The 23,120-nt window shown below is 46.0% G+C and overlaps 1 protein-coding gene across 2 annotated transcripts in view; it reads left to right on the plus strand.

Annotated features, from left to right (window-relative positions):
* Positions 1-23,120, plus strand: part of COLQ (collagen like tail subunit of asymmetric acetylcholinesterase) — a 50,786-nt gene that overhangs the window by 17,456 nt on the left and 10,210 nt on the right. Inside the window, exons 4-14 of one of the 2 annotated variants that reach the window (XM_068152358.1) lie at positions 2,345-2,389; positions 3,331-3,357; positions 4,996-5,067; positions 8,031-8,093; positions 9,164-9,190; positions 9,843-9,887; positions 10,535-10,570; positions 11,342-11,422; positions 17,054-17,150; positions 19,364-19,503; positions 22,072-22,191. In XM_068152358.1, coding sequence (XP_068008459.1) covers positions 2,345-2,389; positions 3,331-3,357; positions 4,996-5,067; positions 8,031-8,093; positions 9,164-9,190; positions 9,843-9,887; positions 10,535-10,570; positions 11,342-11,422; positions 17,054-17,150; positions 19,364-19,503; positions 22,072-22,191 — 753 coding nt within the window. The remainder of the gene's footprint in view (positions 1-2,344; positions 2,390-3,330; positions 3,358-4,995; positions 5,068-8,030; positions 8,094-9,163; positions 9,191-9,842; positions 9,888-10,534; positions 10,571-11,341; positions 11,423-17,053; positions 17,151-19,363; positions 19,504-22,071; positions 22,192-23,120) is intronic. The other variant, XM_068152359.1, reaches the window with a different exon arrangement.

Here is a 23,120-nt window from a genome sequence, read left to right on the forward strand (position 1 = left end):
TGCAAATGCTAATTGCCACTTAATGAGCATACCAAGCTCTGGCTTAGTTTCCTTTTGATGATGTTACTACGCATAAGTCATGCAGGATTTTCACCATTTGTTCTCATCCCTGACTTACTTACTTCAGCTGATTTCAAGTTCACCATTTCTGTGGAGCTTTAGAGGGGGTAGCACTCACAACACATCTGGGAGGTGCTGTCACTTCAGTCAGGGGATCTTTGTTATTTTTTTCTCTGCTTTAGGTCTGTTATCCTCAACGCAATGGAATGAGCCCATGGAGTGTAGTCATAAGAGGTCCCTGAGAAAGTAAATGCTTAGAGCAAGCATCAGATACAAGCTGGAGCTTCAGGAGAGCAGTGGGATGTGATTCAGGAGATGAGATTGAACACATCCAAGTGCTGGGTTCTGCACATTGGCCACAGCAACCCCATGCAGTGCTACAGACAGGGGTCAGGGTGGCTGGAGAGCAGCCAGGCAGAGAGGGACCTGGGGGTGCTGGTTGATGGTAGGCTGAACATGAGCCAGCAGTGTGCCCAGGCAGCCAGGAGGGCTAATGGCATCCTGGCCTGCACCAGGAACAGTGTGGCTGAGACTTTGGAAGCCTGAGAAATTAACAAGCACCCAAACACCATTTGTAAGTATGGACAGTACCATCACAATAAAGGCTCAGTTCTATGGCAAAAAGCTTAGCTGCAACTGCTTACAAGCCAATACTTCAAAACAAGTTTTTAAAGCCACAAAGTCTTGTTTTGTGAACCTTTGCTGATCTGTCTTTTTGTCTTTGCTTAGATGCAGGATGAGGCAGATTCATTTAGCATGTGAGTAATGAGGTGTGAAGAGAAGCACTGGGAAGCATTTGTCCTGTGGTAGAATCAGAGAATTGTTAGGGTTGGAAGGGACCTCAAGGAGCATCTAGTTCCAACCCCCCTGCCATGGGCAGGGACACCCCACACTACATCAGGTTGCTCAGAGCCACATCCAGCCTGGCCTTAAAAACCTCCAGGGATGAGGCTGCCACCACCTCCCTGGGCAACCTGTTCCAGTGTCTCACCACCCTCACGGGGAAGAACTTCTTCCTAACATCCAATCTGAATCTACCCATTGCTAGTTTTGCTCCATTACCCCTAATCCTATCACTTTCAGACACCCTAAAAAGTCCCTCACCAAGTTTCTTGTAGCCCCCTTTCAGACAGTGGAAGGCCACAATAAGGTCTCCTTGGAGTCTTCTCTCCTCCAGGCTGAATAGCCCCAACTCTCTCAGCCTGTCCTGTATGAAGTCTTTTCTGCATGATGAAACAGCCCTGCAGTGTGGTTGGCCATAATCCAGAGCTGCAGTGCATGTGGGAGCAGCAGTGCATGTGAAAACAGCAGTGCATGTGAGAACAGCAGTGCATGTGAGAGCAGCAGTTGTCACTTCACTTGGCTGTCCTTTCAAAAAAAGAGAATCCTTCTGACTCAAATTGTAAGAAGAATAATATTTCCTACAAGGTTCAATGCTGTAAATGATAGTACTCTTGAGACCAAATGGGCTCTGATCCCTCTGAGAACAGTTTTAAATAGCGTAGGCTGGCAGATTTGATCACAATGGCAGACAGCAGGGTGGTACAACATGGTTTGGAATTTTTAATTATAAATTACAGGGCTGTGCCTTGCAATAAGAGTGTTAGAGCAGCAGCTGTCCTCTGTGCAGTACTCTGCCTACAATGGCCCCCTGAAAAGTTTAGTTTGGAAAAGAGGAGGCTGAGGGGAGACCTCATGGCTCTCTACAACTGCCTGGAAGGAGGTTGTGGAGAGGCTGGTGCTGGTCTCTTCTCACAGGTAATTAGTGATAGAACCAGAGGGAGCAGCCTCAAGCTGCCACTGGGTAGGTTTAGACTGGATGTTAGGGGAAAAAAAATCACAGAAAATTGGTGCTGAAGCATCATTTCTGGAAGAAATGTCTCAGGAAATAGGGAGGTGATTGTCCCCTGGTATTCAGCTCTGGTGAGGCCACACCTCAAGTATTGTGTCCAGTTTTGGGCACCTCAATACAAGAGAGATGTGGAGGGGCTGGAGCCAGTGCAGAGGAGGGCAAGGAAGCTGGGGAAGGGCTTGGAGAATAAACCTGATGAGGAGTGACTGAGGCAACTGGGGCTGTTTATTTTGCAAAAGAGGAGGCTGAGAGGCCCATGAGAGGAGGCTCATGGCTCTCTACATCTGAAAGGAGGTTGTGGAGAGGCTGGCACTGGTCTCTTCTCACAGGTTCACAGTGCTCCCAGGAAACATGTCCAGGGGATGAGGGAAGACAGCCACCAGTGCCTCCTTACTGATGCAGCTTAATAATAGCATTCACTTTTCTCTGTAGGGTCCACGAGGAATTCCTGGTATGATGGGACCAAAAGGGGAGAAGGTAAGTGTCTGTTGTCATGGAGTTTGGTGTGGTTTTCAGAAGCAAAGACTGAGGGGCTGTTTAATCATAGTATCATAGTATCAGTCAGGGTTGGAAGGGAGCACAAGGATCATCTAGTTCCACCCCCCCTGCCATGGGCAGGGACACCCCACACTAGATCAGCCTGGCCAGAGCCTCGTCCAGCCTGGGCTTAAACACCTCCAGGGACGGCATCCCAACCACCTCCCTGGACAACCCATTCCAGGGCTTCACCACTCTCATGGTGAAGAACTTCCTCCTCACCTCCAGCCTGAATCTCCCCACCTCCAGCTTCATTCCATTCCCCCTAGCCCTATCACTACCTGAACAATGAACAGTGGACCTTGTAGATGAAATTGGAATGTAAAGCTGGGGATTGGTTTGAAGTTATAATTTAAAGTTTCATCTTTCAGTGTTCATTTTCAGCCTTGAAATGGTGTTTTTTTATGGCTTCTCATGCCAGCCACCTCTGTCTAGAGCACGTGTTCAGAAATCAGCTCATGTGTGCAGGTCTGGCCTTTACATGCCCTGTGCCCCTGGGAGGACATGAGAAGCAGAGCCTCTCTCCCATGCAGTGGTAATTGGATGGGTCAGCTCAGATATTAAAACTGTCCTATGTGTTAAGTTATGGCTTCAAATCTGCAAGGCATCTGCTCCATGATGATGCTTGAAGAGCCTTAAAGCTGAAGATGGGCATTTAATTGCATGCTCTGCTGTACAGGGGGATGACTGTAGATTTAGGACTGAGAGCACAGAGAAGAGCTCTGTTAAAGTGATTCTTCTCATTTTACCTCTGCAAGCAATGTCTTGAACACAAAGATAGTCTCAGTATTCAGTTATTTGTTTGAAATAAATGCATTCATTAATGAGCCACTGTGCTTCATGTGGTGCCTGTGAGACTAACATATTCCTTTCTCTGGCAGGGGGAGATTGGCAGGCCAGGAAGAAAGGTATGAACAAAGGTGCTGTCTCAGAAAGCCATCTAATACTTGACAAGTAGCAGCTGCCAGAGAGAACTGCAGACAGTAGTGAAATAAAAACTAGCTAGCGCTGAGGTTTAACCTTTTTGTGCTACTTCTCCTGGTACTCTGGGTGGGTGGTAGGGAGCTCTGGATGCAGGGCTGGAGAGCTGGATCCTCTGGCTTGGAGAGCTGTCCCAGCTGGTTTGGATTCAACAATTTCCCTCAGCAAAAGCATGCTGCTCTGGCTAGAGAGTTAAAACAGAATGGAAATGGCCTGAACTGTGTCTCTGTGAACAGGGGGAAGCAGAATGTATCATCTATCACTAAAAGTGTGCTAAAAAGAGCCCAAAGCAAACCCAAACTTTTTACTCCTCCATAGTCTAAACAAGGCTCAGTCAAACATCCCTGAAGGAGGGAAAACCATTGGTGATTACACTTACAGAGTTTTGGCACCAGTGCAATGTGCTGACTAGAATCCTGTGCTTGGTGACATAAAGCCCCTGATATATAGTTCAAAATATGTACCCCTACATGTGATGAAACAGAATACATTACCTCAGTCACTAAGTGCCTCTGTTTAATGCAATTAACTTTAGAGGAGCACAGAGATGCAGGATGAAATCGGAGATATGCAGAGGTAGTCACTAACCAGGGCAAGAAATAACCTTCTAATAATACACCAAGGATTTCAACACCCTCCTAATAATATACCAAGAATTTTAATACCAGCTCCCAATCAGTCATTGAAACAAATACAAAACACATAAACAAGAAGTCTTTTGTTCAGTCTAAACTGCAGATGCCCTACAGTAAACACAAAAGTATTTACTGTAATAAATGCCAATGCTCAAAACAGTAATGTCTCAGAGGAGGTCACCCACCAGCCTGCAAGGGAGTGCAAACCTTAAACACAGCACATTGGCACTTCCTCTTCTGGCAAAAAACTAAGAGGCTCCAAAAGAGAAGTTGCTTAGGTTTGACCTAAGGCAGTAGAACTCTTGCTAAAAGCTTTTTGGCTCTTGAAACTCTTAGCACCAAGTGTCATGATGGTATTTCTTAGATCAGTAGTGCCAAGTGGCATAAAGCAGTGGGATCTCACTCTGCAGCATTTTAGGAGATACTAAAAGAAAGGGTTACAGGAGTAATAGAATAGATAAATAGTTATTGATAGTCATCTAGTAACTACTAAATGGCAATTATAGCTAAAAGTGAGGATGTTCAGAATAAGAAAAACAGTCAACAAAATAGCTGGGTTCAAGATCTGGTTCTGGTTTTGACACAAATTTGATTCAGACTGATGCGTGGAGGTCTGGTTTATCTACATCGTATTGAATGAAAAGAGGATTTAAGTTACTGGGGGCTTGGGGTGATGGTTTTGACTGCATGTAGCTGATCTTCTTAATCAAGTCACTACAACCTGGTATTCTGCAAGCCCACACTTCCTCCAGTAGCTTCAACACAAACTGTAGCATCAATACAAAATGATGGGCTTTGTATTAAAACCCCTGGGTTTGCAGGTCTCTTCCTGAAAAGACTTTATTCCTCCATATCTGCTGTCTGTAGTGGAGGCCTGTGTGTGGTAATGATGTTATATCAATCATTGTAATCATTGTTTTCCCCTTCAAGGGTAGACCAGGACCCCCAGGCGTGCCTGGGATGCCAGGACCAGTAGGGTGGCCTGGACCTGTGGGGCCGAAGGTAAGGCTAAAATTCACATGGAATAACCTGTTCAACGTCGCAGTCTGAACAGAACACTTGTCTCAGGAAGTCTCTAAACAATTACCTGCTGGGATGGGAACAGCAGCAGTGCAAGGACATCTACTGCTCTGCAAAAGCCTGCCCAGTTTAAGGGTTAGATTACTCCACCTTCAGCCTAGTCCCTGCAGCTCTTACTATGTTGATTAACATATGTGAGAGGCAAGTGGAAAATCTATCTAATGAAGACCTGTTGATAACCACTGGTGTCTCACAACCATATGAATCAGTGTTTCCAAGCCAATCATCATCTTTATCGCTATTCTTTATGATGGTCTCTTTGCCCAAAATGTGTGCTTCTTGGCAGTGTAGCTGTGTGTCCATGTGATCAGAGGGAAGGTACCAGGCTGGTGTCAGAGGACAAAGATTACAAAATGTAAGGATTGCTGATCATAGTAGTATCATAGTATCAGTCAGGGTTGGGAGGGACCACAAGGATCATCTAGTTCCAACCCCCCTGCCATGGGCAGGGACATCCCACACTAGATCAGCCTGGCCAGAGCCTCATCCAGCCTGGGCTTACCTCCAGGGACAGCACCCCAACCACCTCCCTGGACAACCCATTCCAGGGCTTCACCACTCTCATAGTGAAGAACTTCCTCCTCACATCCAGCCTGAATCTCCCCACCTCCAGCTTCATTCCAAGGATGATCACATCCTTGAAGTTCATTCCCATACAAACAAACTGCCACTCCTGTGATTTTTCCATAACCAACAGAAGAAATAGCAGGACAGGCTTTGCTATTGCAAAGTGGTTGATTCACCTGCACTGATTATGAAAAAGCTGCAGGAGAGCCCTTAACTGAGTATTGTCTCAGGCTCACAAGATGTTAGGGGTTGGAAGGGACCTCCAGAGATCAAGTCCAACCCTCCTGCCACAGCAGGACCATAGAATCTAGCACAGGTCACACAGGAATGCATCCAGATGGATCTTGAAAGTCTCCAGAGAAGGAGACTGCACAACCTCTCTGGGGAGCCTGTTCCAGTGCTCTGTGACCCTCACAGTAAATTCCTCCTCATCTTGAGGTAGAACCTCCTATCCCATAGCTTCTATAAACTGTCCTTTGTCATATCCCAGGGTGCAAGTGAGCAGAGCCTGTCCCCTGCCTCTTGACCCCCAGCCCTCAGATATATAGAAACATTGATTAAATCCCCTCTCAGTCTTCTCTCCTCCAGACTAAACAGCCCCAGGCCTCTCAGCCTCTCCTGACAGGGCACTGCTCCAGTGCCTTCATCATCCTCGTAGCCCTCTGCTGGTCTCTCTCCAGTAGATCCCTGTCCCTGCAAAAGGTCTACAGATCTTCACAGGAGCCACAGTATATGGAGTTTCTACTACAGCTTTTGAGGGAAATTATTTTTCTTCAGCCAGAAGGGCTGCACATGATGTTTAGTTCAAAAATGCATTTTCCAGTAGATCTTTGACTCTTATTTTGCTCCATAAAGATTGGTTCTGGCACCTCAGAGGACATGATATAGTACCCTTTCTACTGCAGGAATCACAGTAGATGACTTCTGAAGTCAAACCCCATCTGGGAAGCAGACCTCCAAACTCTTAACAGCGATGTTAGATGAAGAACATTGTATTACAGTATGTGGGAATGTAGCAAGCAATAAGATAATACATACTTAAGAGTAGCCAAAGTTCACTTTGAGAAGGAAGGTCCAACTGAATCCTTAGCTCACAGTCCTATATGGGAAGCAGAGCACTCAGTTGGCCTTTTCCTTTCAAAAGCCCTATTTTTATGTAAGAAGTCTTCCTAGTTTTGTTTTTCTCTCCTCTTGGTCAGTCGTTACGTTATATAATCCCTCACATTCAGTAGCAATGCATTTTCCTCTACTTTGACTTCCTGTACCACTTACTGCTTGACTCCAATTCTTATGCTTCTATTGTCTCCTCTGACACCTGTCTTCTCTGTTCTTTTGCTGAATTTACACTTTTCTTTTTTCTACTCATTATAAAACTGGGTGTCCTGCCTGCTGAGGAGGGCTCCTTTCAAATAGAGGCCAGCAGATCTCTGTGCTGACTTCCATCAATTGTGCCTCTTTCCTTTCCCTTCTTCTCATCTCTGATCTCCCCAAATTTCTGATACTCCTCTGTAGCAATTTGCTGCATCCCCTTCTTGATCCAAATCTCCAGTGAGCTGCTGTTTGGGCTGTTTTTCTCATAATCATCTCTGTGTCTTGTACTTCTTCAGCTTACTCTCCTTACGTGGCTTACACTCCTTTGACACAGCCTCGGTCCAGTCCTTATTTCTCCTAGTCTGTTTCTTCAGGTCTTTTCTGAGCTTCTGCCACAGCAGCAGCCAATGTGGAAATCATCTCCATTCTAGAGCAGTGCAAGCCCAAGGAGAATGACAGCCAGCTGCGCTCTGCTGGTAGCTGCAGTGTGTATCTGCTGGGACACTAAATGTAATTAGCTGACATCAGACAGAGAGGTTGTTGTAAAGCCTCTTCATGATTCACTGGCTCCAAAGCACCGTAAAGCACATGATTTCTCAGAACAGAATAAAAGTAGTCGCTATGCCTCCCCCCAGCCATAAAGGCTTGCAGCAAAATACCTTTTCTTTTCTGCAACTCAGTGGGAGTCATGCTGGGTAGAAACAGTGCACCTTTGTGCAGAACAAGGATGCACTGCTGCTGCTAATCTGCTCACCTGCCCTTTATTAGCAACTGGCAAAGCTGAAGCACAAGTTACACACCCAAGGAAAAGCAAACAGAAGAATAAGGTCACATATGAGGGTGCAGGCAGAATGCAATTGCAATGCAGACCTTTGACTGCAGTACTACATCAAGGTCAGGCTTGGCTCAGATCTGACTCAAAACCTGAACCACTCAGTTTGTCAGACATTCAAATATGACCTCACCAGAGAGCCACAATCAATAACTCTCTTTATTGACCCCTTTAGGGTGAAAAGGGAGAGTTGGGTGTGATGGGATTGCCAGGTACCAGAGGACCAATGGGCTCCAAGGTTTGTTAACCAAATGCTGCATTTTCAGACATTGGTTTCTAATGCTTCCCTGACAGCTGCTTCCCTCATGAATTTGCTGGAGAGCATTTATCAAGATACATCTTTTCTAATACAGCTAGAAAGATGTGCTCTCCTTCCAGCAAGGTTATGTTGTCTGCCTGGGCTTGGCTGTGTTTTCTGGCTTTTCATAGAAATGCTTCTTTTGTTACCAACTCTTGCAATGCAAAGAATTGATTTAAAAACCCAAACTCATATGTAATTGTCTCCCACTAGAGATATAAATCAATACATCTGCAGCATTAAATCATGTCTGCAGTGCTCTCCACCCAGCTCACAAGACTGTGGAGGTCATTTTTGCTCCTCTACTAAAAGTATGCATATGTATTAGCTGTATCTGCACATCATTGCCTATGGCATAGCCTCTGCCGCTACAAATTTAATCCACGACACCTTAAGGCATGTGAAAAGAACCAAATAAATGCATAATCAGCTTATTCAAACAAAAGATGGGAAAGAAGATATGAACATCATTGTTGGCTGTGGATTTCTTCAAAAGAAATCAATTTGTACTCTTAACAAACTTCACTGGAATAATAATAATCAACTGGAAGATTATTGAAGTATAGTTTAAGGGTATTCCACAGGGGAAAACAAAAACACACACACACAAAAAGCCACAAAAGAGGAAGATTGTAGCTGTAATTGATTTATATTATTAATTATGTCATCAAAAGCTTTATTCACTTTCAGTTACATTCCTCCCCCACCCCCCCTTCCCCTTTGTTTCAATTTTCAAGTGATACCAACACTGCTGGCTGTACCTGGCTTTTTCACACTGGCTTTTGGGCTGAGTTGTCTTGCCTTCACATTTCACAGGCCTCTTTCAGTGCAATTTTAGAAGCTACCAATGTTCCTTTGCATTCACAGGTTGATGCCATTAATTATTTGTGCTTTATTCTTTTTTTTTTGTTGTTGTTGTTTCTTTCTTTCTTTACTTTAAAGTTTGAAAGTCCAGCTGCTTGAGCGATCTTGAAAGCTGGAAGCATTAAAATATCTGTCATTCCCTTTAGGGTTTTCCTGGAACTAGAGGAGAAAAGGTCAGTGTGATACTGGTGTGACATTTAACAATGGGAAATAGCTATGTGGGGGAGAAAGAGTAGCTGTGGAAGTGAATCAGATTTTGATGGGATGAAGGCTAAAGGTCCTGCTGAGTGTGACAGCCTAAAACTGTCACACTGAGAAATGGAAACAAGCATCAAGAGGGAGCAGCCTTGTGGCAGGGATGTTGAGTAAATGAGTTTAACACAGCATCTCCTTGTGAGCAAGGCACTACATTGCCCCTCACAACTGCTTCCCCACCTGTAGAATGGGTATAATAATCCTTAATTGTTGGTCTGGTTTATTTAGGCTGCACAGACTTTGGCACAGAGGTAATTTTTGCTGTAAGACCTTACAGTGGGACCTGATCTTGGATGAATCCAACTGGGGGAAAAAAATAATCCAGGAAAGGGTGTGTTTCAAGTACTTACCTGGGGACAATGAGCCCCTTTTCCTATAACCCTTACTCTTAATCCTGATATCAATGAGAATACTATGGAAACACTCTAGTGTAGCTGTCACATACCTCACTCTGAAGATACGACTGTATTCTGTGCCACACCAAATAATGCCTCTTGTAGAAGAAATATGTTTTGCTTCCTCATGAAATGGTAGTACATAAGCTGTTGTCACCCTGTTATCTCTCCCCAGGGATCCAGAGGTGACAGAGGTGACAAAGGAGTCAAAGGAGACCAGGTAACTTTCTTTTTCCAACTGGCTGTAAGCTTTAGCTGAACGTGCACATGAGGTTAATGTACTTCTGACAGCAAAACCTAGGAGTGGTACGGAGGAAGGGAGCCTGGAGGCATCTTCCTGGAAAGGCAAGAGTGTTGATGGAGGACTGTGAGGCAACCTCACCGTTCCTGGGAACCCTCAGCCTCAGTGTCTAGCAGGGTTGGTGAGTCAGAAGGGTTGGTGAGTCAGAAAGGCTGGTGAGTCAGAAGGGGATTTCTCTGGAGGTAACCTCAGTCACTCCTAGTCTTGCAATTCAGAATCTCAACAGCTTGCCTTGGGTGTAAAGGGAGAAATGCCATTCCCCAGTGCAGGCTTTGGGAGTTCTCCAGCTAGCAGGGTTGCCTATGGACAAAACCAACATCAGGATGGTTTTGCTGGAGGAGGGAAACCAGGTGTCAGAGGATCAAACAGAGGGGTGGTGTTACTGTACCAGGGGCTTTTCAGTAACATTTTGCTTATAATTCTCTACCTGCTGTGTCACCTGCAGCACTGAATCACTGTCTGTTGTTATTAAGCTGATATCAATGCCTGGCACTTGTCTTTCTTTCTTTCAAGGAAGGAATATTGCTCTGTAGTTTTTTGTTGATTTTTCTCCTTTTACTTTGTAGGGAGACATAGGCTTCCCTGGAATGCTAGGACAAAAAGTAAGTGGGCATGACATGTTGGGGAGTGCTGACAGAGGGTTAAAGAGTGGCTTCAGGGTCTTCCTGGAAAGTATAGGACATTGAAGGTGTCCTCTTTTCACCCCAGAACATTGGTTTGCTCAGTGCCTTTCTTCCTTAATGAAGGAGATTCTTGATTACATATTCCTTACTGCCCTAGTTGCTTGGGTTGTATTCACCTAAAGCTCACAAAGGTTTCCTTCTTGACACTCTGAATTGAAATGGCACTGGTATGTGTAGCAGTGACAACCCTGACCAAGTTTTATGTCATCATTATTCTGTGCTTGACAAAATCATCTAACTTCAGATGTATGGATAGAAAGGCTTAACAGAGGACAATTTTATCACATAATACTTTATTGGCCCTGAAATTAGGAGAAGGAAATACCAGTTGCTTCTAAGGAGGCTGGCAAAGTAGGGCTCCCCTTTCTTGAAGGACTTCATCACACATGCAGCTTACCAGCAAAGCAAGGGGTCAGAGAGTTTGCTAGCCTTGACCTCTCCCAGTCTTTGAGCATGTTTTTGAGCTCCTGTTTTGAAAAGAATTTTTTTGGGGGGAAATGTGTGTAAATTGTTAGAAAGATTTGTATTTTATTCTTACTTTATTCTTGTTTTCCAATATTTTGTTCTAATGTTGGATTTCTGAGGCAGAATCAGTGCCAGCACAGTCTAGAGGAATTGTGTGAATGAAAGCACTGCTTTGTGTATAACCATGTACTCACATCCTACTTCATTCTCTCTGCACCCACCAAGGGAGAGATGGGCCCAAAGGGACAGTCTGGAGTGCCAGGACACAGAGGACCTATAGGAAGACCTGGAAAGCGAGGCAAACAAGTAGGACCTCAGTGGTTTTCTTCCTATAACTCATGGCATGCAACCATGCAATCTGTGCTCTTGTGGTACTGTGTGCTTTATCATGCAGGGAAGGGGCATAGCCCTCCTAGGCTCACAGGATGGTAGGGGTTGGAAGGCACCTCTGGAGATCATCGAGTCCAACCCCCCTGCCATAGCAGGACCATAGAGGTCACACTGGAATGCATCCAGATGGGTCTGGAAAGTCTCCAGAGGAGGAGACTCCACAATCTCTCTGGGGAGCCTGTTTCAGTGCTCTGTGACCCTCACAGTTGAGGTGGAACCTCCTGTGCTGGAGTTTATATCCACCTGACATGCATGCACAGACTATGCAAGAGTTTAAACCCCAGCTTTAGGGCTGGAGCCTGTTCTGTAGCATTCAGCTCTCTGGCCATGCAGCACAGGGAAATGTCTGGGTTTCCTGGCATGGTAAAAAACTCATAGAATACAGCCTGAGCAGACCTTGAAGCCCTCCTTTGAATCCTAAGCAATAGAGATGTACATTCTCAGCCTCACCTGATGGCTAGAGAGTTGGTACTCTGAATTGCCAGTTGCAGCAGCTGTTTCTTTCTGCTGGCTACCAGGAGAGGGACCCTGCTCTGACTACACCAGTGTTGGTGCTAATGTCCGTCTGCTCAGATACAGGAGCCTGCAGGTGCAGTAGTTAACAGGCTTAGCACAAAGTATTTTATTTGCATTCTAGCTATGCCCAGCACTGCAAATAGACACATTCTCATTTCACTGCTGCCCTGATGCCACCAGCTAATATCTGAAATAAAAGAATAGCCATCGTGGGGAGAAGTTAAAAGTTGGACCCTAGGGAGGCAGTAATAGGCCAGGAAGTAAGGAAGTGCAATGTAAGTGTGCTGGATAGCCCACAAGACTATTTCTTATCCTTGTTTAGTCAGGTTTTAAAGCTAATGTGTGCTCTTTGCTTGTTTGGGTTGGGTTTTTTTTGTTTCTTCTTTGTAAAGTGTGTTGATCTGTGCTGCCAAAGTAACTTGCACAGAATGTCTTCCTGTAGGGTAGGACAAAGAGCATGCAGCACCTGAAAACCAGCTTGAACCCAGCGCACTTCTCACTTGACCTTGGATGTTTTGTCACATCGCAGGGTGTCTTAATCAAAAAGTGGTGGCATTTGGTGTGCCATAATTTAAGGCAACGATTAGTGTGACTAAAAGAACTGTAGTCTGGCCCTGACATAGGATTTCCAGGTCCAAGCCCTTTTCTGGTGTCCTGAAGGCAATTTCAGCACTGATCTTCTGCATGAAAACTGGGTTTCCCTTTCTGTAACTGGCGAGCTAGCTGTTTCTTTTCCCCTTTTCTAATCCTCTGGGGGGAAAAAACATCTTCACCTTGAGAGCTGCATTTTAAGGCTGGGTGAGTTTGGCTGTTGCCTTTAAGCACTGTAGTTGTCTGGCTGCTTGTTCAGCTGAGAGGATAGTTTACATCAACATGGGGCCATTTCCTGTCTCTTGATCCAGCTGGCATTCCTAGATGAGAGCAGCTAAATTAAGAAGGTGTCACTTCCACTTCCATTTTGATGTGCTGTCTTGATTATCTCACTGATTTCTTCAGCTCTCCCCTGCCCTGGGGGCAGACTCTGCCTCAAAGGTGCTCAGGAGGTGGGAGTCACAAGCACCAGACCGTTGCCCTCTGACTGAAATACAACACCCAAAGCTTTGCGATTCGGAGACTGACCCCAAGAAGCACTTTCAGAGGTTCAGTCTTGATGAGGAGAAATAACTCAAGAGTTTTAGATAATGTTGCTTTGAAATGAAGGAGAGAAATAGAACTACTGTCCATGGGGAAAGCTTCTCTGAATGTCCTGTGTACGTGCAAAAAGAAACAGAGCAAAAATATTTAATGTAAGTGTCTGATATTATTATTTAATCTACCTGTGCTAAACACATTTAGTTTGAAAAAGAGGAGGCTGAGAGGAGACCTCATTGCTGTCTACAGCTACCTGGAAGGACTTTGCAGGTAGTTAATGATAGAACAAGAAGGAACAGCCTCAAGCTGTGACTGGGTAGGTTTAGACTGGACATTAGGAAACATTTCCTCAGGGCAAGAGTGGTCAGGCACTGGAATGTGCTGCCCAGGGAGGTGGTAGAGTCACCAAGCCTGGATGTGTTTGAAGGTGGTTTGCATGTGATGCTCGGGGATATGGCTTAGGGGTGACCCTTGTAGAGCAGGGTTATCAGCTGGACTTGGTGATCCCAAGGATCTTTTCCAACCTGTCTGTTTCTGTGGTGAAGCAATCGTTCCTCCAACACAGCAGACAGAAGACAGCTCGTTTTCAGGCAGTACATGTAGGACCTGCACTGCCTTGCCTTTGCCAGATCTCTATTTATTGTGTGAGGGAAAGAGGTTTCCCACCCACCTCTTGGGAGCTACAAAATCCTGGCCTGTTGCTTCTGTGTTGCATAATGTAAGAAGTAATTAGGGATCAGCATCACTGACATTCACATAAATCCTGGAATATTTTGATGGCACAGAGCTTACCTAATAGGATTAAGCAAAGCAAATAATCAATTAGCTCTTTATAAGCTGTGGCAAAATCAACCCTCCTTTGCTGAAGTGGTGTGACATTCAGCCCCTGCATTCAGCACTGCTTAGGCAACACCTTCAGTACTGTGTCCAGTTCTGGGCCCCTCAATTTAAGAAGGTCATTCAGATACTTGAATATGTCCAGAGAAGAGCAGTGAGGCTGAGGAGGAGCTTGGAGCACAAGCCCTATGAGGAGAGGCTAAAGGAGCTGGGGTTGTTTAGCCTGGAGAAGAGGAGGCTCAGGGGAGACCTTATTGTTCTCTACAGCTTCCTGAAAGGAGGTTGTAGCCAGGTGGGGGTTGGTCTCTTCTCTCAGGCAACCAGCACTAGAACAAGAGGACACAGTCTCAAGCTGCACCAGGGGAAGTTTAGCCTGGAGGTGAGGAGAAAATTCTTCACAGAAAGAGTAATTGGCCATTGGAATGTGCTGCCCAGGCAGGTGGTGGAGTCACCATCCCTGGAGGTGTTCAAAAAAGGATTGGCTGTGGCACTTGGAGCCATGGTTTAGTTGTGATGAGGTGTTAGGTATTAGGTAAGAGGTTGGACTTGATGACCTCTGAGGTCTTTTCCAACCTGGTTGATTCTGTGATTCTATGACATGCAAATGTATCCATGAGGTACAACACATTATGTCACAACAAATTCTTTGTTGTGATATAATCACAACAAATCTGTTCATATCACAACATCTGTTCTATATCACAACAAATTCTGCTTCATTACTCTGAAATTTGATCTACAACCACACATCCTGCACCTGTGCATGTACAATAACCTGGTACTGCACCACCTTCAAAGAATTCAGCTCTTTGTGATTAAAAGAAGGTTGGCATTGGACTTACCACTTTTTGTTATGCTGAATGATGCATGCTGTGACATGAAAATCAAATCAGATCCTTCAACTTTAAGCTATGTAATGCACCTCTGAAATAGAAAGCTGGGAAATCCAAGCCTCAGAGAGCACATGAGCAGGAAGGTAAACACAGTTATTTTTAAGAAGTGTCACCATATTAAATTCAGAAGCAAAAATAGGAAGGTGCTGAACAGCTCTAGGGTAAAAATTCCAAATGCCTAAGGGTATGGCTGCACAAACAAGCTCCCAGGAGGCAAATTAGGGCTGGTTTTACAGATGGTTTTCACTAGTGGTGTCCCCCAAGGATCATCTTCGTTAATGATCTGGATGAGGGCGTTGGGTCCATCATCAGTAAATTTGCAGATGACACCAAGCTGGGGGCAGGAGTTGATCTGCTGGAGGGTAGGAGAGCTCTGCAGAGGGACCTTGCCAGGTTGGACAGATGGGCAGAGTCCAAGGGCATGAGATTTAACACATCCAAGTGCTGGGTTCTACACATTGACCACAGCAACCCCACGTAGTGCTACAGGCTGGGGTCAGAGTGGCTGAGAGCAGCCAGGCAAAGAGGGACCTGGGGGTGCTGGTTGATAGTAGGCTGAACATGAGCCTGCAGTGTGCCCATGGGGCCAAGAAGGCAAATGGCATCCTGGCCTGCATCAGGAACAGTGTGGCCAGCAGGAGCAGGGAGGTCATTCTGCCCCTGTACACTGCACTGGTTAGGCCACACCCCGAGTCCTGTGTCCAGTTCTGGGCCCCTCAGTTTAGGAAGGAGGTTGACTTGCTGGAGTATGTCCAGACAAGGGCAACAAAATTGGTGAGGGGTTTGGAACACAGCCCTGTGAGGAGAGGCTGAGGGAGCTGGGGTTGCTTAGCCTGGAGAGGATGAAGCTCAGGGCAGACCTTATGGCTGTCTACAACTACCTGAAGGGAGGTTGTAGCCAGGTGGGGGTTGGTCTCTTCTCCCAAGCAACCAGCACCGGAAGAAGAGGACACAGTCACAAACTGCACCAGGGGAGGATCAGACTGGATGTTAGGAAGAAATTCTGCACAGAGAGAGTGATTGCCCATTGGAATGGGCTGCCTGGGAGGTGGTGGAGTTGCCATCACTGGAGGTGTTCAGGAGGAGACTTGATGGGGTGCTTGGTGCCATGGGTTAGTTGATTAGGTGGTGTTGGATGATAGGTTGGATGCAATGATCTCGAAGGTTTAGAATAGAATAGAATAGAATAGAATAGAATAGAATAGAATAGAATAGAATAGAATAGAATAGAATAGACCAGGTTGGAAGAGACCTTCAAGATCATCGTGTCCAACCTATCATCCAACACCACCTAATCAACTAACCCATCTAACCAAGCACCCTGTCAAGTCTCCTCCTGAACACCTCCAGTGATGGTGACTCCACCACCTCCCCGGGCAGTCCATTCCAATGGCAATCACTCTCTCTGTGTAAAACCTAGTTTATTCTATTCTATTCTATGGCAACAGTGTGGAAACTCCTCTCCCACAGGTAATTTTACAGCATTTTGTCTGAGTGACAATGTACCAGAGGGGCACCATTTCTCAGCATGGTGGTGTCACATGCTAGCTTGCTCTTTATAGAACCAAGCTCTTGCTTGCCTTGAGATGATTTGCTAACATATCTATACCCACAGTGAAGTCAGAGAGACACCAGGCACCTGAAGTACTGTTGAAAACAGTGTGGACCTCAAAAAGTCACTAGCATGCTTCTGAAAGACTGCACCCTAAGACTGGGAAAGGTCACTGTGGAAGATCTTGCCTACTCCTTAGGAAATTTTCTCTCCCCCCACCCCCCAGTATATATTGTTACAGAAACTGAGGATTTCCAGGGTCAGCTATTTGATCTCCATCAGCCCTTTCTTTCTGTGCTGCACTGACTCCTTGGGAGCTACCAAGGGTAGAAAAAGGCATCCTTAAAGAAATGGTTGAAGTCAGAGTAGGTAGGGTGGTTTCTGACTCCACACAGAGCAGATCTCTGGGACTGGTCACATTTAGGAGCAGAAGTCTTTCCTGGACATGCTTTTCTCTCTCCATGTAGAAGAGGATAGCACCTCTTGCCTTGCAGGGTGACTATGCTTCATGCTGTCAGCAAATGTCTTGGCTTTCTTGAAAGGGAAGCCAGTGGGAGCTGGAAGAGGCTCTGTGTTATTAATGCTTTAGCAAATAAATGGATGTCTCCTCTCTCCTAGGGACTAAAGGGAGACATTGGACCTGCAGGTGTTATGGGTCCACCTGGAAGACCTGGTCCTTCTGGCCAGCCAGGCCCCCCTGGACCTTCAGGAGCAGGTAAGCTGTATCCCTGCTCTCCAGCCCCCGACTCCACTGTACACAAAGTGCTGTAGGGCTTCTTTCCCTTCTGCACTGACAGCAAGGAGAGGATTTCTCCTGAAGGTCATGCCAGAAAGGCTCTATGCCTTACTCTGAAGCCTGCATTATGAATTCTGCTGTTCCAAACAAAACCAAAACCGTGGTTTATGTGACTCCTTTGGGACAAGGTAGGGATGATGAAAAGCTATCTGGCGGCCTTGGAGGGACCAGCTCATCTCCATCACCAGAAGTATAGTGCATCTCTAGATAGCCCAGCTTACAGTGAAAAAATGCTTCTCTGTTCTCCTTCCTTGCTTACATCAGTGGGCAGGAGGTCTCTTCTTGTGGTGGTGTGGAAATGGTACATCTGTGAAGCTAGGGGATGCTTCAAGACCTTCACATATCTTGTGTCTCCCATTACAAACCATCTTTGTCTCGAGTAAATGAGACGGAAGTTTCCAGAGGGGAGCATTTTCACCCTGTCAATAGCAAGGCAGCCAGGATCTTGAGGTGGCTTTATTTCATCCACAGAAATTTAAGTCAGACTTGTTGATCTCTTTCCCCTTGAATATAAATTCTGGTACTAGAAGATCTTTCTGTAATGATGTCACTGCTTGCAGCATGAACGTGTTGGCCCACAGCCCAATCCTGCGGAGCGCTGCACCCTTGCCAAAGTCCGAAAGTCAAAAAGCAGTGGTTGTATTTGCAGCACTCCTGGATTTCCCATGGGGCTTTCTTGTACATAAACCTCTGGAAGAGGATTGCTCAAGGGATTGTACAGATGCACAAGCCCAGTGAGTTGTGGATGTGTACAGGACTGACCCTTCTGAACCTGATGCATAGGTGCTGAGGAGTGGTTGGAGTATTCAGCGTGTCCTGAGGCTCTGTAACTTCAAACAGGCTGACATTTATGCTGAGCAAATGGTCTCTTTTTTTCCAGTATCTAGTGGAGTCCCTCAGGGGTCAGTACTGGGACCAGGACTATTCAATACATTCTTCAATGACCTGGATGAGGGCACAGAGAGCACTGTCAGCAAGTTTGCTGGTGATACCACACTGAATGGAGTGCCTGACACACAGGAGGGTGGTGCTGCCATTCAGCCAGACCTAGGCTGAGAGCTGGGCAGGGAGAAATTTGATGAAATTCATCAAGGGCAAGGGGAAAGTCTTGCCCCTGGGAGAGAACAACCCCAGGTATCAGTGTAGCTTGGGGACTGACCTGTTGGAAAGCAATGAAGGGGAAAAGGACCTGGGGGTCCTAGTGGATGGGAGGTTGACCATAAGCCAGCAGTGGCTTGTGGCCAAGAAGGCCAATGCCATTCTGGGGTGGATTAGAAGGGCTGAGGCTAGTAGGTTGAGAGAAGTTCTCCTGCCCCTCTACTCTGCCCTGGTGAGGCCACATCTGGAATACTGTGTCCAATTCTGGGCCCCTCAGTTCAAGAAGACCCTCAGGGAACTGCTTGAATGAGTCCAGCACAGAGCTACAAAAATGATTAGGGGAATTTAACATCTCCCTTATGAGGAGAGACTGAGGGAGCTGGAGCTCTTTAGCTTGGAGAGGGGAAGACTAAGAGGTGACCTCATTCATGTTTATAAAGATGTGCAGGGTGAGTGCCAAGAGGATGGAGCCAGGCTCTGCTGGGTGATGCCCAGTGACAGCACAAAGGGCAATGGTGGCAGTTGAGGCATAGGAAGTTCCATGCAAACATGAGAAAAAGGTTTGTTTTTTTCCCTGTGAGGGTGATGGAACACTGGAACAGGCTGCCCAGGGTGGCTGTGGGGTCTCTCTCCCTGGAGATACTGAAGACCTGCCTCGATGCATTCCTGTGTGATGTGCTCTAGGTGATCCTGCTCTGGCAGGGGGGTTGGACTGGATGATCTTTTGAGGTCCCTTCCAGCCCCTAACATTCTGTGGTTTTGTGATTCTGTGTAAAGCTGGTAGGAAAAAATGTAAAACTATCTGAAACTAGCTAGAAAAGTTTCTTATGGCACAAGCTCAGACCTTTCTGCTGAAGTGCTGGAATTGGTAGTTCTGCTAATCCCTTCCCTCAGTTCCCAGTGGGTTTGGTGGGAGTTGTGGGCATCTGACAACTCAGGCAAATGCACATCCCCACCTGGACTACACCTTCCCCACTAACACTGCTTTTGTGTATTAACTTCATAGCGAGGCAACCTAGTCTTTTTCTTCTCAGGGCAACTTGCAATAGGACCAAAAGGGGAAAGAGGGCTTCCAGGGCCTCCAGGGAGGTGTCTCTGCAGACCCCCACAGCCTGTGAATAACCCTTCATACGAGGACTCCGTGTTTGGACACAGCTATCCCAAAGTCCCTGCGGTAAGCGGATTTCCTGGGAGCCGACGTGGGTGGTCCTGACTTTTGTGTAAGAGGTGGTAAGCTCATTCATATTTTGGACTGAACAAGGGATATTTTCTGGGAGACTACACGAGTGGCTCTCACTTTTATGTAAGTGGTGGAAGGGACCTAAGGGTACTGATTCACAGCCAGCTGAATATGAGCCAGCAGTGTGCCCAGGTGGCCAAGAGGGCCAGTGGCATCCTGGCCTGCATCAGGAATAGTGTGGCCAGCAGGAGCAGGGAAGTCATTGTGCCCCTCTACTCTGCAATGGTTAGGCTACACCTTGAGTACTGTGTCCAGTTCTGGGCCCCTCAGTTTAAGAAGGACATTGATACTTGAACAAGTCCAGAGAAGGGCAACAAGGCTGGGGAGGGATTTGGAGCACAAGCCCTATGAGGAGAGACTGAGGGAGCTGGGGTTGCTTAGCCTGGAGAAGGGGAGGCTCAGGAGTGACCTTATTGCTCTCTACAACTACCTGAAGGGAGGTTGTGGCCAGGAGGGAGTTGGTCTCCTCTCTCAAGCAACCAACACCAGAACAAGAGGACACAGTCTCAAGCTGTGCAGGGTAAAGTTTAGGCTCAAGGTGAGGAGAAAGTTCTTCACCGAGAGAGTTGTTAGCCATTGGAATGTGCTGCCCAGGGAGGTGGAGGAGCCATCATCCCTGGAGGTGTTCAAGACGTGGCACTTAGTGCCATGGTTTAGTAGTCATGAGGCGTTGGGTGACAGGTTGGACTTGAGGATCTTTGAGGTCTTTTCCAACCTCATTGATTCTATGATTCTGTGAAAATTCATTAATACTTTGGATTTAGCAAGGAATATGTCTGTATGTGAGCCATGTGTCTGTATGTGAGCAATGTGTGACTTCTAGCATCCAAAACCTCTGAGATCCAGTCAAGAATTCGGTCTCACAACTGGTCTGAGGGTTGTGTGGTGGAGGTGCTGAATGCAGCTGTTTCAAACCTGCAGTAATGGAGCACTTTCTCTTTTTTCAAACTTGAGGATGCTCTTCTGCCTGCTGCTGTGCATAGCTCTTCATCCACACTGTTCACAATCTCTTCATTTTAGTAAAGTGCCATATATTGAAGGTTTTTCAGTGAAATAAGAATCTCTTTCTTGCTTATTTTTTAGATCTATTTCTGCAGAGACAGTGCTTTCAGAATTGAATATTGGGGTCAAGCATTTTTGCATTCATGATGGAACATTCTCCCAAAGCACAGACCCTTTGTCTTGAATCAGAAAGGAGGCTTTACAAGCCGTGGAAGTCAGACTACTGAGCTCATGTCTCTAGACACACATTTTATACAGCTCATATCAATCTCTAGCCTTCTTGAAAGCATTTTTATGAGACAATTGGACAAAGTAATTTCAAGGAGAAGTCACTGGTGACAAATGACAGCAGGTTTTATCTCTGGCTCCTGTGGACTTTGTAAATACTATTTCTGTACCTTCCCTTCCTCTGGGCCCTGCCTTATTAATCTGTGCAGTGTAGCACTTAACCAGCAACGAAGATGCTGCCTTGCTGCTGCGTGCCAGCACAACCCACTCCTTCAAGGGGATATTGTGTGGTGTCTGGTCACCTCTGAATGACAATAAGCAGCAATCAGCTTCGTTAAGTTTCCCATCTGTCACACTGTCAGAAAGCTGTTAGAGTGTGTGAAAAGGACATACACACAACACTGTGTCGTTGAACTGCGTCACTGAACTCTATCTTTTGCATGAGTGTGCTGCACATCTTGGCTGCTGCTTCCTTAGCCCTATCTGTGTTGCATTAGAAGAAAGCGCAGTGGTTGGTAAAAAGTAGTGGTGAAAGAAGTAAGTGAAATAAAAGTGGATATCACATCACACTGCATGCTGGTGCAAATAAACTCTCATGTGCCTCACAGCATGGAAAACTCATATGAAAAATGTTTGGGGTGTCAGGTAGTGATAGGAATAGGGGGAATGGGGAAAAAATGGAAATGTGTAGATTCAGACTGGATGTTATCCCTGGGGGGGTTTAAGGCCAGGCTGGGTGTGTCTCTGAGCAATCTGATGTAGTGTGAGGTGTCCCTGCCCATGGCAGGGGGATTGGAACTAGGTGATCTTTGAGGTCCCTTCCAACCCTGACCATTCTATGATTTTGAACCCTAAATAATGATAGACAAGCCTACAAAAAGCCCTTATGCCCATGTGGATTTTTCAACTGCTCAAACATCTGAGCCTCTGATAGTTCTTCCCAGCTTGGTTGTGCATGAGTGTTTGCATCAGCATCATTTGTGCATGTACAATTTTAACTAGGGCTCACTGGAGCCCTAGCTGGGTGCTCAGGAAATAAATTCTCCTTTGGGAACTCCTATCTCCTCTTCCCATAAGAAGCCTCTGCTGGTCTGCCAGTCCATGGGTGTAAGTTCTCATGCTGTGGTGTTCCTGAAAACAATCAAAGCATTTTTTTTCTGTATAGTTATTTACCTGTTTGCAGATAACACATGCCTGCTGGCAAGGCTAGACTCCATGACAATCCACCCCCTCTTGAGAGGGTTACCAACCACCTCTGTTTCTGTGCCCCAGATTTTTGTGGTGAACAATCAAGAAGAGCTGGACCGACTAAACACCGAAAATGCCTTAGCTTTCAGAAGAGATCAGAGGTCTTTGTATTTCAAGGACACCTTTGGATGGCTTCCAATCCAGGTGAAAATGTGACTGTGGTCTCAGAGAACTTGTGAGTGTGTGTGTGTGTTTCATTTTTAAATGGAGAAAATGCTTCTGTCCTTAAGATGTCACACAGAAACAAGGAAATGGGGAGGAAGAAGCTCATTTGTGAGAACTGCTACAACAGTATACAGTTCTGTTAATTTTCCTGCTTCCCAGGAGTCTTAATTACTGAGGTATTAACTCATCCCTTCCTGTGAACCAGGTTCCACTGGTGAACAAACTGGGAGTGAGTTGGGGAAATTATGATTCTGTGGTGGGTTGAAATTACCCCACCCCCCCACCCCCCCCCCCCGAGTCAATTTGGAGAAACTACTGCCCAAAATAACATTGCCAGACCAGCTCAGTTTGGGATGGAAGCAAATGAAGCTCTACTTACAAGCAAACGACAATCTAGAAGCCTGAAATGCAATGAATATGTACAAAATACACAAGAGATGTACACTGTAGATATATTTACAGTTTCACAAACTACACAGAAACTCCTCATACCCCCCCTGGACAGATCCAGGGGAATGTTCACTTCCTCCCCCACTCCCTTGCAAGGGTGCTTGGTGCCATGGTTTAGTTGATTAGGTGGTGTTGGATGATAGGTTGGACACGATGATCTTGAAGGTCTCTTCCAACCTGGTCTGGTCTGGTCTATTCTATTCTATTCTATTCTATTCTATTCTATTCTATCCTATCCTATCCTATCCTATCCTATCCTATCCTATCCTATCCTATCCTATCCTATCCTGCTCTGCTCTGCTCTGCTCTGCTCTGCTCTACTCTGCTCTGCTCTGCTCTATTCCCTCCCTCCTTCCTGTTACCTCACACAGTGGTCAAAACAGATACCCCTGTCAAGGCCACAGAAGAGAGAGAGAAAGAAGTAGAGAGAAGGTAAAAATTTAAAGATAGAGAAAAGC

The sequence above is a fragment of the Melanerpes formicivorus genome, unplaced genomic scaffold (genome assembly GCF_026170545.1).
Source record: "Melanerpes formicivorus ecotype bairdi unplaced genomic scaffold, bMelFor1.0.p_v2 SCAF_23, whole genome shotgun sequence".
In the NCBI taxonomy this organism is placed as follows: Eukaryota; Metazoa; Chordata; class Aves; order Piciformes; family Picidae; genus Melanerpes; species Melanerpes formicivorus.